The sequence below is a fragment of the Mya arenaria genome, chromosome 11 (genome assembly GCF_026914265.1).
Source record: "Mya arenaria isolate MELC-2E11 chromosome 11, ASM2691426v1".
NCBI classification, from domain to species: Eukaryota; Metazoa; Mollusca; class Bivalvia; order Myida; family Myidae; genus Mya; species Mya arenaria.
In genome coordinates this window covers 28,601,076-28,618,538 of record NC_069132.1, presented here as the reverse complement: position 1 = coordinate 28,618,538, position 17,463 = coordinate 28,601,076, and the positions used below count along the sequence as shown (strand labels likewise).

The 17,463-nt window shown below is 36.0% G+C and overlaps 1 protein-coding gene and 2 long non-coding RNA genes across 3 annotated transcripts; 2 read left to right on the top strand and 1 right to left on the bottom strand.

Annotated features, from left to right (window-relative positions):
* Positions 1-4,834: 4,834 nt before the first annotated feature.
* Positions 4,835-8,794, bottom strand: LOC128208458 (uncharacterized protein K02A2.6-like). Its single transcript, XM_052912021.1, has one exon. The coding sequence runs from the start codon at positions 8,792-8,794 to the stop codon at positions 4,835-4,837; it is 3,960 nt and encodes a 1,319-aa protein (XP_052767981.1).
* Positions 8,795-11,400: 2,606 nt separating this feature from the next.
* Positions 11,401-14,418, top strand: LOC128209467 (uncharacterized). The gene is made up of 2 exons (XR_008257001.1): positions 11,401-11,586; positions 13,660-14,418. It is a non-coding gene; the product is annotated as an uncharacterized LOC128209467 (long non-coding RNA).
* Positions 14,419-15,030: 612 nt separating this feature from the next.
* Positions 15,031-17,438, top strand: LOC128209758 (uncharacterized). Its single transcript, XR_008257059.1, has 2 exons — positions 15,031-15,328; positions 16,505-17,438. It is a non-coding gene; the product is annotated as an uncharacterized LOC128209758 (long non-coding RNA).
* The last annotated feature ends 25 nt before the right edge of the window (positions 17,439-17,463 follow it).

Sequence of the window (17,463 nt, the reverse complement as noted above, 5' to 3'; positions counted from 1 at the left end):
AGAGCTGTGGGGCCACTCTAGATGTCATTCATCGCAGGTTTCGCGGCATTTTGGGTACAAAATTACTCCTTTGGCGAATATCCCATCAACCGATGGGGGTAAAACTCCCCCTTTGGATTCAAAATTCTGTTTAAGTCACACTTGGGGATGTGACGGGGTCAAGCCATAATGCAGCCATTATAGGGCGCGGGCAGACCTTTATAAACTCAACAACAACAACGAATCGCACGCATAGTTCTAAGCAGGGTCGGTCAAATACTTTGGGATGAGGACGGGAGGCGTTCCGCTTAGGTTATTTATACGAATTGGTCATATAAGTTTGCCGTTAAATATCCTCCCCTATTTTTATTCCTTAAAACGAAAGATACTGGTATTGGATACTTTCAATTAACTTGAAAAATAAAACACACATTTATGTAATAATACGTTTTCGCACCATGATCGTGCCAAGGGTTTGGATTCAAACCGGTTTAGCTGATATTGACGGTAAATAAAAACGACCATGCATTGACATTGCGAGAAAAAGTGAACTTTTATCTTGTTGTGGAGAAGTTACTGCATAAATACGAAATGGCCAAAGAGAAGATAAAGTAAGTCAAAAGCTTTCCATTTGTTTAAAGTTGATATGCTCCTTATGAATTTGAAATGTAGTAAACCAGTTTGTCATATATTTTCGCGACAATCAAAAGCAAATTGCTCATTATAGTTGTTTCAATCAAGTCCCTTATAAGATATTTCCATACTTGACAATGTATGGTACGTGTTCTGTGAGTTAGAATCTTAAATACTTGAAAACCAGGGGTAATATTGCATTTCTAAATGCCTGGCAGAAATTATTATAAATTAAATGTCGGTAAATAGCTCATTGAGCTATTGTTTCTTGTTAACACATAACTGACTTTAAATAAAGATTTTTGTATCTTGTAAATAGGACCACATTAAATGACAATTTAGGGCCATTATTTTATTACGCTTACTGCAAGCTGAACAAACTCATTGATACCTATTGACCAATTATATCAGATAAGGCAGGGCTTATCAATTTCTGTTGCTATCAACCATGACCTCTGAAATAATTTATTAAGCACCAACCACAGGAAGCTTAGCTAGAATGCATCAGTTTGGTTGATTAATACAAACAGGCTAGGGCATATGCTGGGTCTAACCTAAAATAAAAATAATAAAATATAATGCCTAATACCAGTAATATCAGTTGATTTCCTGAAAAATATTCCCCACTACTCTTAAATACTACTTAAATAAAAGTGTAAATTGCTACTTGTGTATGTAACCAAAACAATCTGTTCAAGGGAAGATATTGAAGAAAGTCAGTCACATTTCTACATCTTCATACATTGTAGTTGTATCCACAGTTGAGAGACCAATAGTAAATTTTACCAAACTAATGCATTCTACTAGTAGCCTAACTCTTTTTACCATCCTTGATGGTTGCTTTTTTATGCAAGTTCTTGTTTTGATGTGAGATCTGTGTTCTTTAAAATAATAGTGTTCAACATGTTTCAGGATGTTGATGGTTGCTTTAAGGAGTACGGCAGGAACAGGCCACAAGATTATTCGAATGCGACCCAAACAAGAAGGGAAAATGGAATGTCTAGCCAAAGACCCATTAGGTATTATTTCTGTTAGAGTACTTGTTTATATATAAATTCAATAATATACAGTTTTTTCATGGTTATTTGGGTAACAGTAAAAATTGTTGTCCTGAGGTTGATGGATGACATCTGAACTATTGCCCGATTCTGAGTGGTATTTGCACGTTCACAGCATATTGTCAATTTCATCACATCAGAAGGTAACAATGTGGCAGTGGGTTGAAGTGCAGGGTCATAGTCGAAAACATTGCCCTGGCGTTTTAACTACATGTTCTATAGAAGTGACCTATAATAATTAAAAATAAAGTCATGTCTGCTATAAAGTTATTCCAAATATACTGTTCTCAATACTCAACTGTTCTGTTTAAGATGATATTTACATGTTCACAGTGTTTATTGTTTAATTTGAATACGATATTTATATGTTTTATGAAGCATCATAGCTATATACTCAATCTATTGTAATGATTGATTATGATAAATATTTTTTCATTATTATTTTGTTGCAGATTTTATATATGTTATTGTTCATATTTTTCAGTTCAAGAGACTGTTTTGTATAAGGAAATAAAGAAAGTGAAGACCATGTGATAGAAGTATCAACTCTGTGATCAACTAAGAGCAAAGATCTTCTACAGACCTTTGGAAATATGGTTCTACATAAATGATGATCTTTCAAACTGAATGTGTGTATGTATGTGCTAAATTAAATTCAGAATTTTACCATGCCTTGAAGGCATTTAACCAGTGTGTTAATTTCGAACACTGTTGATAATGAATCAAAAATTATTTCAACAATGATCCTAATTATTATGAAAATAACTGTCAACATCATCATCATACTGGAACTGAAATACAAAGTAATGGTTAACTGTTATGTTTACATCATAAAACTATTTCTATGCTCATAAAAAAATATGGAGAAAGTTTATTTTTATTTAGTATAAGAAACAAAGCTTGTTCAATGTTTTCAAATATATTGTACAGGCCATTTGCAGTGATAGTAATGTCAGTTCTCCTACAATGTGTACATGTGTTTGTGATATTTTTTGTTCTGATTTGTTAAAATGCAAGAATAAAATGATAAAACTCATTGTTAACTTAAAGGAACAGGGGCATAGGATGACCAGCTGCCAAGCGTTCAGTAAACATGTTTGTGTTGAACGTTTGCTGATTGGTTCCCCGCTTAAAGTATATGTACTGGGATTCAAAACTAAGTTTGCTAAGGTTAGCCCTTCTGAAGGCATTGGCACATTGATGCTGCATACTGCTTCACAATCTTTTTTTAATGCGGCATGTGTGTTTTCCACTTTGAAAAATAGATTAAAAAAATGCTAACAAGTTATAAATGGAATTTTAAAAATCATGTGCATGCCGGGGACTAGTGCCTAAGTGGAGCTACGTTCATGAGGAATCCTTGCATTGCCGTGCAGATGGCATCATGAGTAATTGGAACATATCCTAATACAGTCTCAAGTTTGAATATATATATTTTAATATAAGCTGCATCAAAATGAGTTTGCTCGCACATGTTCAAAGTTTTAACCAGGTTTTACAATGGACAGGGTGGTAGGGGCATGAAAAGGGCCAATTGTGTCAGGCTGTAAAAAGATGAAAAATTGATAATTCCAGAAAAATGGAAGGAACTGAATTTGAAGAAATATAAGGTTTTAGCTGTATAGTAAAATTTGAATGTATTCATAACCATAATAAAACGTATGTTCAAAACATTAAATGTGATTATCTTAAATTTTAGGAAGGTAGAAGGGTGCCCATGCTGTCTTGAGGTACCAAATTTGATGGTGCAGCATCCTTCTATAACTAGCTGAAACACTAATGTTGAGTTCAGGTTGTGTCCCTTCTATTGCATATGCATACACACATACACCATCTTATTGCACATTGTTTGGGTAACTGGTTTAGATGAGCAAGTACAGGGGCGTATCTAGCCCTCTATTCATGAGGATTCATAATTGTGCTCGGAAAATTTTGAAAACCATGGTGCATTCTGGGCGTTGTGAGGTGCTTGTGTTAGTATTGTAAAATAAACAGTGTTAGGATCATGTAGTCAAATACGCATACTGCAACTTAGGCTGTTTTTTTTTGTCAGAATCATGTGGATTCAGCCTGTTTTTTTTTTGTCAGAATCATGTGGATTCAGCCGCATACTCGCGTATAGACAGCTACGCGCCTGAAGTATGCATGTACACTTTAGAACCCATACTCCGGTTTAATGTGTATCGTTTACAATAAGAATTAACGGTAACTAGATTCATGTATTTCATCCGCCCACCTGGAATTGTGTCGAGTCATGCACAACATGAAATAGAAGATCAACGTTTTGAAAATTTGATACGGAGTAAGAGTGACACAACAAAAAAGTCTCTATACTGACCGTATAACCCCATGTCAGTGCTTGAAAAATGAACAGTTGATATATATTAGATATTTAAAATATCTAGATGCTTGTTGTGTTTTAATGTAGGTATGTAATAAAGACACTTAAATATTTACTACATTTATTCTACAAGTGTATAACATGTGAGTACATCAATAGTCTGAATCATACTGCCTCTCTGATACTTCTAGGGGTTCCACCTTGGTGCCTTAGCAGGGCGGTTACTAATTTGCATATAGAGGCGGAGCTTCTATGCTCACAACATAACATCCCATCTTTTCTCAGATTTAAACTTTCAGCATCTGCCAAAGATTAGTTTAATATTAAAACAATTTCAATCATTAAATTTGTTTAACCACATGATAGTCAATTCATTAGGAGAGTAGTTAATGTTCTGGCAGTTTACGAATTGTGGCATTATGGCCAGTGTCAGATAGAGCTAATGTCCAACGGTGTCAGATTTATGGCAGCGGTGAGCACTAATTGCTTGATTCACCACAAAGTTTTTGAAAACAAATTATCTGTTTGTCATTACACTGGTCGTTTTCTGAGATTAATAGCATGTCTCTGGGAGGATTGTAAATTCCAAAGAATTCCAGGTAACTCAGTTTTCGATAGAAAGTTGAGTCTGTTCAATAAATATAGACTGGTCACTAGAATTACACTGTTACATATAAAGAAATTTGCACTAGCATCGAAATGACCTGAATTAAAATGATAACAAAGTAAACAAATATTCCATTTCTTAAACATACAAAGAATGCGCATATTGGTAAATTAATCTAAATCCATAAAGGGATTATTATGCCCTTTTCACAATAAATCACTTTTGCACAAAGTCTTGGAAACGTTCTGGGGGGTATCGATTTCGCAATGAACGTATCGGTTGTGAAGGCTCTTGTTCGTCCGTACGTACAGTGCCAGGACGGTAGAAGTCGTCGAAGTCGTCCTCGCTGTCGGAGTATTGTAGCCTTATCAGCTTGAAAAAGGACGAATTGCGGGTGATTGACTTGTCCCCTCTTTTCGCTGTTATCATCGAACCGTTAATCTTTGTAATTTTATATGGCTGACTGTCGAAAGGTGTGGAGAACTTGTTTGTTTTGTGTTGTTTGACAAGTACAGAGTCGCCAACGTTAAATGTTGCCGGCTTTGCATGCCGTTTTGCGTCCGCGTACGATTTCATTTTAGCTTTTTGATATGCGTCATTTTCACGAGCTTTGACTTGCACATTTTCCTTTGAAGGTTTCGATGGTGCAAATGGTAATTTTATTCTAATCTGTCTTCCAAATAATAGTTCTGCTGGACTGTATTTTGTAGTCGCATGTTTTGTAGCTCTATAGTTGCGTACGAATGCATACATGTCTGTGCGCCAATCTGCTTTTTGAGTTTTTGCTGCACGAATTACTTTTCCTATTGTTTTCATGAAACGCTCGCATTCTCCGTTTGCTTGAGGCCAGATAGGGGTTATTTTTCTGTGTTTGAAACCAAATTGTTTTGAAAAGTTTTGAAAGTCTGCACTATTCATCGGCGGTCCATTGTCAGTTCTCAGTACTTCAGGTATTCCATATTCTGAGAATATTTTGTCAAGCTTCTCAATAACTGATTTTGCATTAAGAGATGTTATTATTTCAACAATTGGGAATCTTGAAAAGTCATCAATCAAAACAAGAAGATATTTTCCATCAGGAAATGGTCCACAGAAATCCATGCTCACTGAATCCCATGCCTGTTTTGGCATTTCAGTCATTTGAAGTGGTTCCCTGGAGTTTTTATCAGTTGCTGCGAGACAGGGAATACAACTGTTACACAAGTCCTCAACCATTTTGTCCATTTTTGGAAAGTACACCTTTTCGCGCAATAGTTGTTTTGTCCTAACTATTCCTGGGTGTCCTTCGTGTGCTATTGAAATAGCCTTCTGTTGCAACTGTTTAGGTAACACGATTCTATTTCCATGCAAGAGAACTTCGCCGTTTTTGAACGTCACAACTGTCAGTTCATTTTTCACACGTGCAAGTGTATCTAGTACCGTATTTGTTTTGTAATTTGATTTCCACGAGGATTGTCTGACGTTTTGCATCACCTGTTGTAGGTCGTTGTCACTGCTAGTCTCATTGATTATGTCATGCAACGTCATCGCTTTTGGAACATCATGGTATGTAATGAATGACAGGTATTCTTCTGCGATTTTTCCTGCGTTGCTTGCTTTCGTCTTTGTGACATCAGGGTGCCTACTTAGGTAGTCTGACATGTTTGATTCACCTGGCTTGTATATGACATCAAAATCATAGGCTTGCATTTTCATTCGCCACCGTTCCAGTCTGGCTGGCGGCTTGGACTTTGGGTTTTTGTATATGTGTTCAAGCGCTTTTGCGTCTGTTATGACGGTGAATTTGTGTCCAAAGAGGTATATATGCCAGTGTTCAATTGCCCATACGATAGCTAAGTTTTCTTTCTCGGTCTGAGAGTACCTTTTCTCGGTATCTGTTAATGATTTGCTTGCATAGCTAACTACTTTCCCTCCTTGAAGCATGATTGCTGCTATGCCTACGGGGCTTGCATCTGCAACAATTTGTGTTGTCAATTTTGGATCGAAATATGTCATTACAGTTTCACTGCTTAGATCCGATTTGAGTTTATCAAAAGCATTTTGCTGTCTTTCTTCCCAAACGAATTTGACATCTTTCTTCACGAGCATTCGCAAAGGTTCTGTCGTTGTGGAGTAGTTTGGTATGAATCTGGAGACATATTTTGTCATTGCGAGGAAGCTTCGTACTTCTGATGCGTTTTGTGGAGCAGGTGTGTTTTTGATTATTTCACACTTTTTCTTGTCAGCAGAAAATCCGTTTTCACTGAAAATATAGCCGAAGAATTCAAGCGTTTTCTTGTTGAATTCACATTTCTGTTTGTTCAGTGTGAGGCCTTTTTCCTGTAGACGTCGTAGGGCGGCTGCCAGTCTACGGTCGTGTTGCTCTTGCGAACTGCCATACACGATTATGTCATCGCTGATGTTTTGTACACCTTCAAGTCCTTCAAGTGAGGTCCGTATTGCATTTTGGAAAACTTCTGATGCACATGTTAATCCAAAGTTTAGTCTTTTGTATCGTCTTAGACCAACATGTGTAGTGAATGTGGTTATGTTGCGTGATTTCTTTGAGATTTCAAGTTGATGGTATCCCTGATTTAAATCCAATTTTGAGAATATTTTTGAACCATTTAAGTCCACAATAAGATCGTCTATTGTCGGTATAATGTGTCGAGTCCTTTTAATGGCTTCGTTAGGGAGGCGCATGTCTACACAGATACGTATTTCATTGTTTTTGCTCTTCGGTTTCGGGGCTACGACAATCGGTGATACCCAGTCTGTTGGTCCATCTACCTTTTCGATTATATCCATGTCTTCGAGCCTTTTGAGTTCAATTTCCACCTGTTTTCGAAGGTGAAATGGTATTCTTCTATGTGGTTGCACAACGGGTTGAACTGTATTGTCTACAAATAACTCAATTTGTGTGTCTTTCAATTTCCCAATTCCTGTGAATACCTTCGGGAATTTATCGCATATTTCACTTTTGCTTGTCATTGAATATATTTCTGGAACGACTTGCAGTGACACTGATGTAGAGTATGATAACAGATTGCCACTGTTTCCTTTCGTTACGTATATCATGGCTGTCGTAAACTTGTCTTTGGTTTCTATCATTGCTTGAAACTGGCCCATAATTTTGACAGCTTCAATTGAACCGTATGCGTATACTTTCGTATCCGTTTTGTTTAATTTTGGCTTCGGTTTCATGGCGTTGTATGCTTTTTCATCAATGACATTTATCGATGACCCTGTGTCTACGAGCATTTTTAGGGCATGACCTTCGACTTTGACTTTGATTGTAAGTCGTTTGCATGATATGTCTGGCTTGTTTGAATTTATTGCAAGTCCAAATGCAAATTCGTTACTGCTTTTATCATTGTCCGAAATTTCACAGTCTGAACAATTATCGGTACCCAATGTATGCACTGGCCTTGACTGTTTGTGCTTTGAACGACAAACAATCTCAAAATGATTCATTTTCTTGCAAAAATTACATATTTTGCCGGCAGCGGGACATTGGCCATTCATGTGCGGATACTCCTTACCACAGTTTCTGCAGCTTCGTGTTTTCTGTTGTGATTGACGGTAAGTGTTGGTAGACTGTCGTTGTTGACGATGGTTTGGTTTTCGCTTTTGCCTGATTGTACAGGTGTTGTAACTGTTGTTGTGGTTGGCTGATTGTTCTATCTCGCTTGCGTTTTTGTCAGATAGTTCTAGAGATCGCGCTTCTTTGATTATTTCGTCTAAAGACATTTCTGATCTGAGCGCTTTGCGCCTTAGTCTTGTTGACGTACAGCCTTGTATTATTTGTGACTTAATTTCCTTGTCTGTATTTGCAAACTCGCAGTGTTCTCCAAGCTTTCTGAGTCGTGTGTGGAAACTGTCCAAGTTTTCGTGAGGTTCTTGCTTTGCCTGTCGAAACTTGTACACTTCGAACTCAATACTTTTCTTGGGTGCAAAATACTGGGTTAGTGCTTGCTTGGCGGCGTCAAACGTTTCCTCGACGTCTGGAAGTGTTGTAAAAATGTCATAAACATCTTCACCAGCGTAGTGCAAAAGTAACGCTCTTTTGCGTTTAGCGTCCTTGACATCCATACCAACTAGCATGATTTCTAGTCGACCTAACCACTTTTTCCAGCGACTGTCCACTGCTGTTTCAGTGACATTGAATGATGGGAATACTGGTAATCCTTGAGCCATTTTTTGGTAAATAATCAGTCCTACTAATTAATTACACAGCACAGTTTTTTTTACACAGTTAATCCGCTTTTCATGTGTTTTACACTTTTATCCTCGTCGCCATTGTTGTGTTTTAATGTAGGTATGTAATAAAGACACTTAAATATTTACTACATTTATTCTACAAGTGTATAACATGTGAGTACATCAATAGTCTGAATCATACTGCCTCTCTGATACTTCTAGGGGTTCCACCTTGGTGCCTTAGCAGGGCGGTTACTAATTTGCATATAGAGGCGGAGCTTCTATGCTCACAACATTACAATGCTTATCCTTATTGCAATAAAGGTTCCAAAAAATTAAAAATGTCACTCGCATGTAAGATAGGAAGATTGGAAATCTGTTCAAATCATTACATTGAATTTTAAAACTTAGTATCTACATGAAGATTGTTCAAACTTCAAGGGTCATAAATTGTAAAACTTCATGTACATAAAAGAGGTCAAACTTCTTTTGATAGTATGCACAATAACTTTAATATTAAAGCAACTAGCGAATTTAGACGGGGGCCCCTCTAAAATGGTTAAAGTTTGCTTTTTTATATCAATAACTGAGTAACAAAGTGAATATAATGGACTTGAATGCAATATTCCCGACTCAAATGTCTCAATATTTCATTAGGGACGACTTTAAGCCCCAATTAAGTCATTAACCACATGTAGTGTTCGTATTTTTTGGGAAGGAAGCGTACGTTCTCTGTTGCACTTTCAAAGTGTGCCGCTCTCACGGGAACTCTCGAATTCGCCCCTGCAAGCCATCCCTTAAGTTTAATATTAGTTTTGAGTTGTATTTTTTTTTTTAATCGAGCTTTTGTGGCAGCCTTGGTATTCTTATTGGCTTTGACAGCGTGCAATTACCTTTGTCACTGGTAACCGTTCAAGATGTATATTTGTTTCACATGTGTAACAATACCAATTGCTCTGGCAATAATAATTGTATAGGTATACTCTGATAAGGGACTGTAGTGGTACTCTTTCTCATTCGATTAAAAATGTTTGCAAGTGACTTAATTGTAGCTTTAGCGAAAGTATAGTCGTTAGGTCATTAGTTCGCCGAAACTTAAGCATTGAATATATCAATCACTTCACGTTTTTACGACCATTTGTGTGGTTTGCGTATTTCAAAAACCGCAATACTTTCTCAATTTGTATTTAAAACAAATTTGTTGTACTCCTTAATTTTTGGCTGCAAACACAGTACAAAGAGAATTGTTCGAATACTTTCACCAAATCATTTTTTCATGTTCAATTTCTTTTCTGTAGCAGCTTTGTCCATAACACCATCAATGGTATCCACCTCGGGGAAGTCACCATTTTTTCTTCTAGCGACTTCATGTGTTATACTGTAAAGTTGTTTTAATCAAAAAACGAAATTTCATTTGCCTCTTAGTTGATTGGTTTAATTTTCAACTGCACACATACTTCTTTTGGACAATTTGACTTAATTTCTTAGATTTCTGAGGCCTTCTTTTCGCCTGGCTGATTTTCACCATGGTTTATGGCAACATGTTGTCAGGGATAACACTTGGTGACTCAGTCAAATCGTGGAGCTCATTAGCTCGGTTTATGATCGGTTCGTTCCAAAACTCGACTCTACATAAATGTAGCATGAAACAAGTGAAAGACAAAAATGGCAAACTGGTAAAGGAAAAGAACTTCTATTCCATATCAGTGAATGCCTCTTCCACGCAAATTCGTCTTCCAACAACTCTCAGAACACTATTCTATGTCTACTCCCGGAGCAATCTTCGTATCATCTGTGGTTTCAACACCAATTTTGCTGTTTGAACTCCTGTGCCATTTTTGGTGCGAAATTTTCGGTCGCTTTCTACAGCGTCCATGAATAACACAATAAGTTTTTAAAAGATGCAGGTTTAGACATTTTTCGTGCGCCTAAAAGCTTAAATCTTAGCAAATATTTGCGTCCATGGTAATGACGGTAAATGAGTTTAAATAGTACATGTGTAAGCGTGACCGTCGTTACGTCCTTTTACGACAACCAATCAGAAATAAATTATACAGTTTACTATCACGAACCATGCATGCGGTCAACATGGCTCCAATTCTAATAAATCCGTTCTTATCCATGATTGATTTGAAGATAGCTCTTTAGTCTTTATTCTATTAATGTTAATGAGCCATTAAATTCAATTATTGAAAGCTTTAATTCGGCTAAATTTAAATCAACACAATATTTATTAATGATTTGGAGATATCGCCACTTTTATTAGAGAGGTGGCTGTCGGATATAGCTCTATTTCAATTGAGGAGGGCTCTTCAATTCAGTTAATTTGGAGGTATTTGAATTGTAGAGTTCTTTAAATGATCTGTAGAAATCAATTCAATTGATGCTATTATTAATTCGATTTGAGTTCTCTTAAATGAAGAGATCTATAATTATTTGAAGAGCTCAAATATCTGAATTCATCTAGATTTGCCGTGCCATAGCTTTTAAATTTGCTAATTCATGAGTGTCCAATTTTACGAATAATATAAGCGTCTGTAAAAACACACAATATAAAAGTAAAGCAACAACATAACTTAATTTACCTAGCACCCACTCAGGTCGTTTGTATAAATGCACGTATAAACGTCGATCACAGCGTTTAAGTGAGTGAATGCAACACTGCAGATCGTATTAAAAACAATCATCATTCAACCGTTTTTTCCCCGGATGTTGCGCGATCATATCTCAACGGCGTTCCTGGCACTTTGATAGTTATTGCAAGAGGGATATAACATCCATACAACAAGGTATTTATACAAGCTTTGAAATCTTTTAGAGCTTAGTCGATAGCATACATATGTGTGACTTATTAACTGTGTTAGTATTTTTAGTACCTGTAGACGTGTGATGGATAATTGTTTTCTCACTTCGTTTTACTTATACATCAAGTGAAGTTCAGAAAAAATAGGTTGATAGATCCGATAAATCATTCAGGAAGCAAATACTTCACACTTGGATGGTGAGTACAATGTACATGTGGTTTGCAACACTTAATAAGAGGCGTCTCCAGGAGTTGACGTTTGAGTGGGCGTAACTTAAGGGCGTAGCCTTTTGACTTGCCCTCTTTTCTCAGAACCGAAATGTATTTGGATTAAAGTGTGAGCATGAGTGCTTATGGGTACACCCAAAGAAAAACTGTTAACAATATCTTGTCCGAAATGGTGCGTTTAGGGGGAGGGGGCGCCGGATGAGCCCCCTAGATCCGCTATTGCTTTATCCTGTGAATTGTGACACATGGATCAATATAAGGCCTGCATTGTTCAAGACTAGCATCTGTTACATCACAATGGTAAAACTGCTACAGAACATTTGAACATTGATTTTCCAACGCTCGTCCATGGGTAGTATTATTGAACGTAGTGTGTGTTCAGGGTTTATTGTTAAAGCTGCACTCTTTAAGATTGACAGTTTTGACAACTGTTTTAGCCCACCTAAGCACGAAGTGTGTGATAGGGTCATTGTCCGTCGTCGTCCGTCCGTCCACATGAATGTTCCATGGGTAATCCTAATCCTAAACCGAAATTAAAAAAGGAAAATCTTCTCTGGCCCGATTTAAAAATAATTTCACAGAAAGTTGCCCTGTATCAAATTATTTCACCGTGTGTTGATTCGTAAAAAAACATTGCTACCAGGGGGCGGGGCTACTTTTCACTATATGACTATATGGAAAACTTATCTTCATAATCCGCTGGTCCGATTCTAAAATAATTTATATATATTTATAATTAATAATATTGTGATTAATAAAAAGTCATGGCCGCAAAGGGCGGGGCTAGTTTTCACGAAACAATGTATGTCTAGACGGAAAACTTCTCTTTAGAAACCATTGCCCCGTTTTCGAAATATTTTCACATAAATGTTCCTCATTTTTCCCAATTATTTATAATTATTTTATTGTTTTTCAAGTCATTGATAATATCGACTTCAAACCTCTTGAGGTCATTCACAATAACAATGTTCTGTTTTGTAACAAGTAAAATAACTTTTTAAACAAATACACATGTTTTAATACACCCGTTTAAAAACAGGATTTATTATAATTTCACCTCCGATCAATAACTTTAGAACCATTTGTCCAATCAGGTGAGCGATAAAGTCCATCTAGGCCCTCTTGTTTATTTTTTTATCTTGAAATGATCCAAAATCGTGTGCAAAATGTCTGGGAAACAGTGGTATAAGACTGCTAACAAAATATCAAATCGCTGTTTTTCGTATTTCTATTCTAAATTGTATGGTGTATGGCTAAAAGCAAACAAAATTCGGCAGATTTCCAAACAGTTGAGATCTGTTCTACTGTGAGCTATATTGTAACACTGGAGGCATTGATGCAAAAAAAACAACAGCTGATTCTGAGGAAAAAAATAAAACAAATGCCAAAACTGTTAATCTGTGAAAGTGCAGCTCTAATTAACCGAGGTGTCTTAATTTGTGGGTGTCAATTGCGTTCCTTTAAAAATAAATGAATGTCTGGTAACCACTTGTCGGTTGGTATCAATTGAAAGGACTTGATGTGTACAGATGGAAAATGTGAAAAAAATAAGCTTTTTTCAGCCTCGAAAGATTGCAAAATATGACGTCATATTTTTAAAAAACAAAAACAACAACAACAGAAACTCAAACTGCTGAACTATAGATTTGGTTCCGTATGATTTGTTTACTGTTTACATATAAATAATCAGCCATCAGCTTGTAAATGATTATATGGCGTCACCTTCAATCTTAATCCAGCCTTTCACGACTATGAATTGGCAAGCTTATTTTCCAACAATTGTTATACAAGCCTTTTTTAAAGCGGATGTTTGACTCTTTTTTTTTTGCAGGTGGCCTATAGCCTGGTTTCAACCGAGAAAAAAATACTTGCAGGTGTGACGTAACAATATGGCGGACTGCGGGTGGTTTTGGAGCATCATTTGGTTCATTGTTCTAATCTTCTTCGGATTTCCTATTGGGTTTCTATGTGCAATTTTATATGTGCTTATCAGCCCGTTTGCAGCGTGTTGCAACGGTTGTGTGGAATTGACAAACTTACTTAGAAGAGGACTTGAATTGCCGTTTACTTGTTCTCAAAATATGGTGTCCGGAAAACCTTTGTGTTAAGAGACATCTTATATATGTGGTTAATACGTGTACAAGAATCAGCGTATTTAATGCGACTGTAAAGAAGATGTTTAGTCACGAAATTAGCCGATGCTCATATAAAGCTCTTCTACCAGGCATGCATGTAGTCTATCATACTCTATCATACGTTATCCTCATTAAATATGCTAATGAAATTTGTTTACTGTACATGTATATCATGCCTCATATAAAGTGTTGAAATAAAAGGTTCGTTAGATGGGCGATATATCACTAGCATAACATATGACGAAAGTACACATTTATTTTCTAAGCAATGCAGCTGATCAATACAAAATAAATTTGTGAAAAAAAACCTCCCCACGAGAGTAAAATTATACATTAGGTTAGACAAGATATCAGGCCCAACTCCTTGCTTCAAAACACTTGTTGTTTAAGAATTCATCATTTTACCCCAACATATAATGCTTATGGTTTTATACATTAAATTTTAATCAATTCTAGTGTATATCATTACTTATAGTATTGTGTATACTCGTATGGCAATAAAAAAATTAAGCAATGGTGAAATGAATACTTTTCACTGACTTGAAAACAGCTGTCACTTGTAAAACTGCTAAAAAAGTCCAGACTATCCAGACAACACCGGACATGATTACGGTTTTGATCCGATACAGGAGGACCTCTCAAAACAGTCTAAATTGAAGTCCGACTAGACAAAATAGGCCGCCGAAAGTTACGGGGCGCACCTAACTGTCGGGAATACATGGCAGACCTCTCCGAACCATTCCCGATCCGTAGGACTCTGTTCCGAACGTATACGACCTCATTCAAGCCATGATAAGACATTCCAGATCATTGAGGATAGTCAACAGACTTTTTTTCTCTTTTAGTGTCGTAGCGCTGTCTGAACTCAAACGGGAGCCATAATCAACAATGTGTGACCGCCGCATGCATAAAGAATGATTCTTCGTCCGACTTTTTAAGTTCGATATACATGGATTTTTTCATATCTTCTCTTATACCCTTTAAATAATATTTAAGATAAGTGTATGCGTTTGACTACCTGATGACAGCTCTCTGTGGTCAATTACGCACAGAGCTGAGCACGGCTGTATATTTTGCTTATGTCCATTTTTACAAATAATAAGAATATCATACCGAGGAAGCATAGCAACAGTATTACTTAAACGATGTGATTATGTCGCACACACTCATACCGTTTGTATAAATGCTCATATAAACGTCGATAGTGAGTGTGCAACACTGTACATAGAGAGTTTAACACAGGGGGAAGTCGAAACACAATCATTATTAATCTGTTTCACTCCCGGACGTTGCGCGATCACATCGTAACGATTTTCCTTGCAAACCTTGGTATTTATTGCAAGTTGGATAACCTCCTTACTACAGGTAGTTTTGTATTAGCTTTTGAATCTTTAGAACTTCGTTAATATTACATATATTTATTGGATGGATGTGCAAGTCTGTTTTAGTAGAGACGTATGATGGATGGTTGTTTTCTCACTAAATGTAAACGTAAAATTACGGTAGTTTATTCGTTTTACTGAAACACAAAGTAAAGTGAAAAAATCTAGTTTTATAAAACCACATAAAAAAACTTGTTCAGGAAGCAAATACTCCATACTTGGATGATGAGTACATGTGCTTTGCACTTAATCGTTATATTGTGACTCTGACATAGGATCTCTTAACATATCATTGTTAACGACTTGCATCTTAGTGAAACGGCTCTATGTTTAGGTTGCAGTTCAATTTTGGTAATCTACAGAATATAGAGCGGGCATACCGCGATCACAAGGCGAGGTAGTTCTTCAAAATTGGTATCTTTATTGCTGCTTGTTGATGCATTCGTTTGAATCGATCTACGTCAAGTTTATGAACAGAACATTTGAACAATCTTTGATTGTCATTGGCCTACAATAATGCAAACACCATAATTGATTTACCCGCAACATCATTGACCACATGTAGTAATGGACGTCTTTATGTGCTACGCATGTGCCAATTCGTGGTTTAAGGTGTTGTATCGGATTAGCTTCACTGAGCGACAAGATTCATAATACAACCGTCGATGAGTCAGTAACAGCATTTATGGAAATTATACAAAATTGAGTAATAAACATATTCGACAAAGATAGGAAAACAATTAATGATAAAAAGGTTTGACAAGTATATATACACAATAAATCAAAACAAAAAACAATGGTTTAATGATGAAAATTACAATGCAAGAAAAGGCAAGAAAGAAACAAAGACAGGAGTACTTTAATTTAAAGAAAAAGTAGGAAGTAGATTCACTTTGCATACTGTTGTAATACAAATAGAAACTGGCAGTGATACATTTTCTTCCTTATAAAACTGTGTATGTACTTATAGTTATACGACTTTTTTCAACGTAAGTCATTGTGTATGGCTATGCTGTTGTTATTATTATAAATTTAAAAATAAATCTTTGTTATGTATGTTTGACCAACGTGCTTTGATGGGTGTCAATGGCGTTACTTTAATAAAATACATTTACATCATAATATGACGTATTTCAACACGCATGACTTTTATTTCCAGGTTGATCATAGCTTCGTTTTGAATTCCTGAGCGGAACTGGACTTTCAATATGGCGGACTGCAGATGGTTTTGGAGCATTATTTGGTTCTTAATCCTATTTTTCTTCGGATTTCCTATTGGATTTTTATGTGCAATTCTATATGTGCTTATCAGCCCATTTGCAGCGTGTTGCAACGGTTGTGTGGAATTGACAAACTTACTTAGAAGAGGACTCGAATTGCCGTACACGTGTTCACAAAATATGGTGTCCGGAAAATCTTTGTGTTAGGAGAAATATTATTTATGTGGTTTGATGTACATGTATCTACCCTTTTAATATGACTGTGGAGAATATTAAAAGAACTTAAATTATGTACAGATGTAATAGAAACGAAATTGATGCTCGTAATAAGCCATTGTACCTCAAGGCATGTACTTCACCATTCGTTAACTTTACCAAAGCATGTACTTGACCATTCCGGTACTTTTACCACCATTCAAGGTGCTGATGCAATTTGTTGAATATGTTAAACATGCCTCATACAAAAAAATGTTTAAAAATAGTTTTTTTTTTATCAAATGAAGGGTATTTTTTTTATCAAATGAAGGGTATAAGATATATCACGTCATATATGAGGACAAACAAACTTAAAACGACTATTCAAAGTGTTCTATTTATTTGCTTAGCAACTCTGCTGACACAAAATATAAAGAATTGGGCAGTAAAATAAAAAAATGTAAGAGAAAGTAAAATTAAACATACTGTTGTATGCAAATACCCTTGCTTTAAAAAACATTTGCTGATGATGTCACTTTTTATTCCAACATATATTGCTTATATTCATATACTTTTATTTCACGATGTTTAATCATTTATAGTGTATAACAATGCTTATACTATTGTATACATTTTTATGTCATGTAATATATTAATAAAATCTTAAACAATGAAGAATTTGATACACTGACTTTCACATATA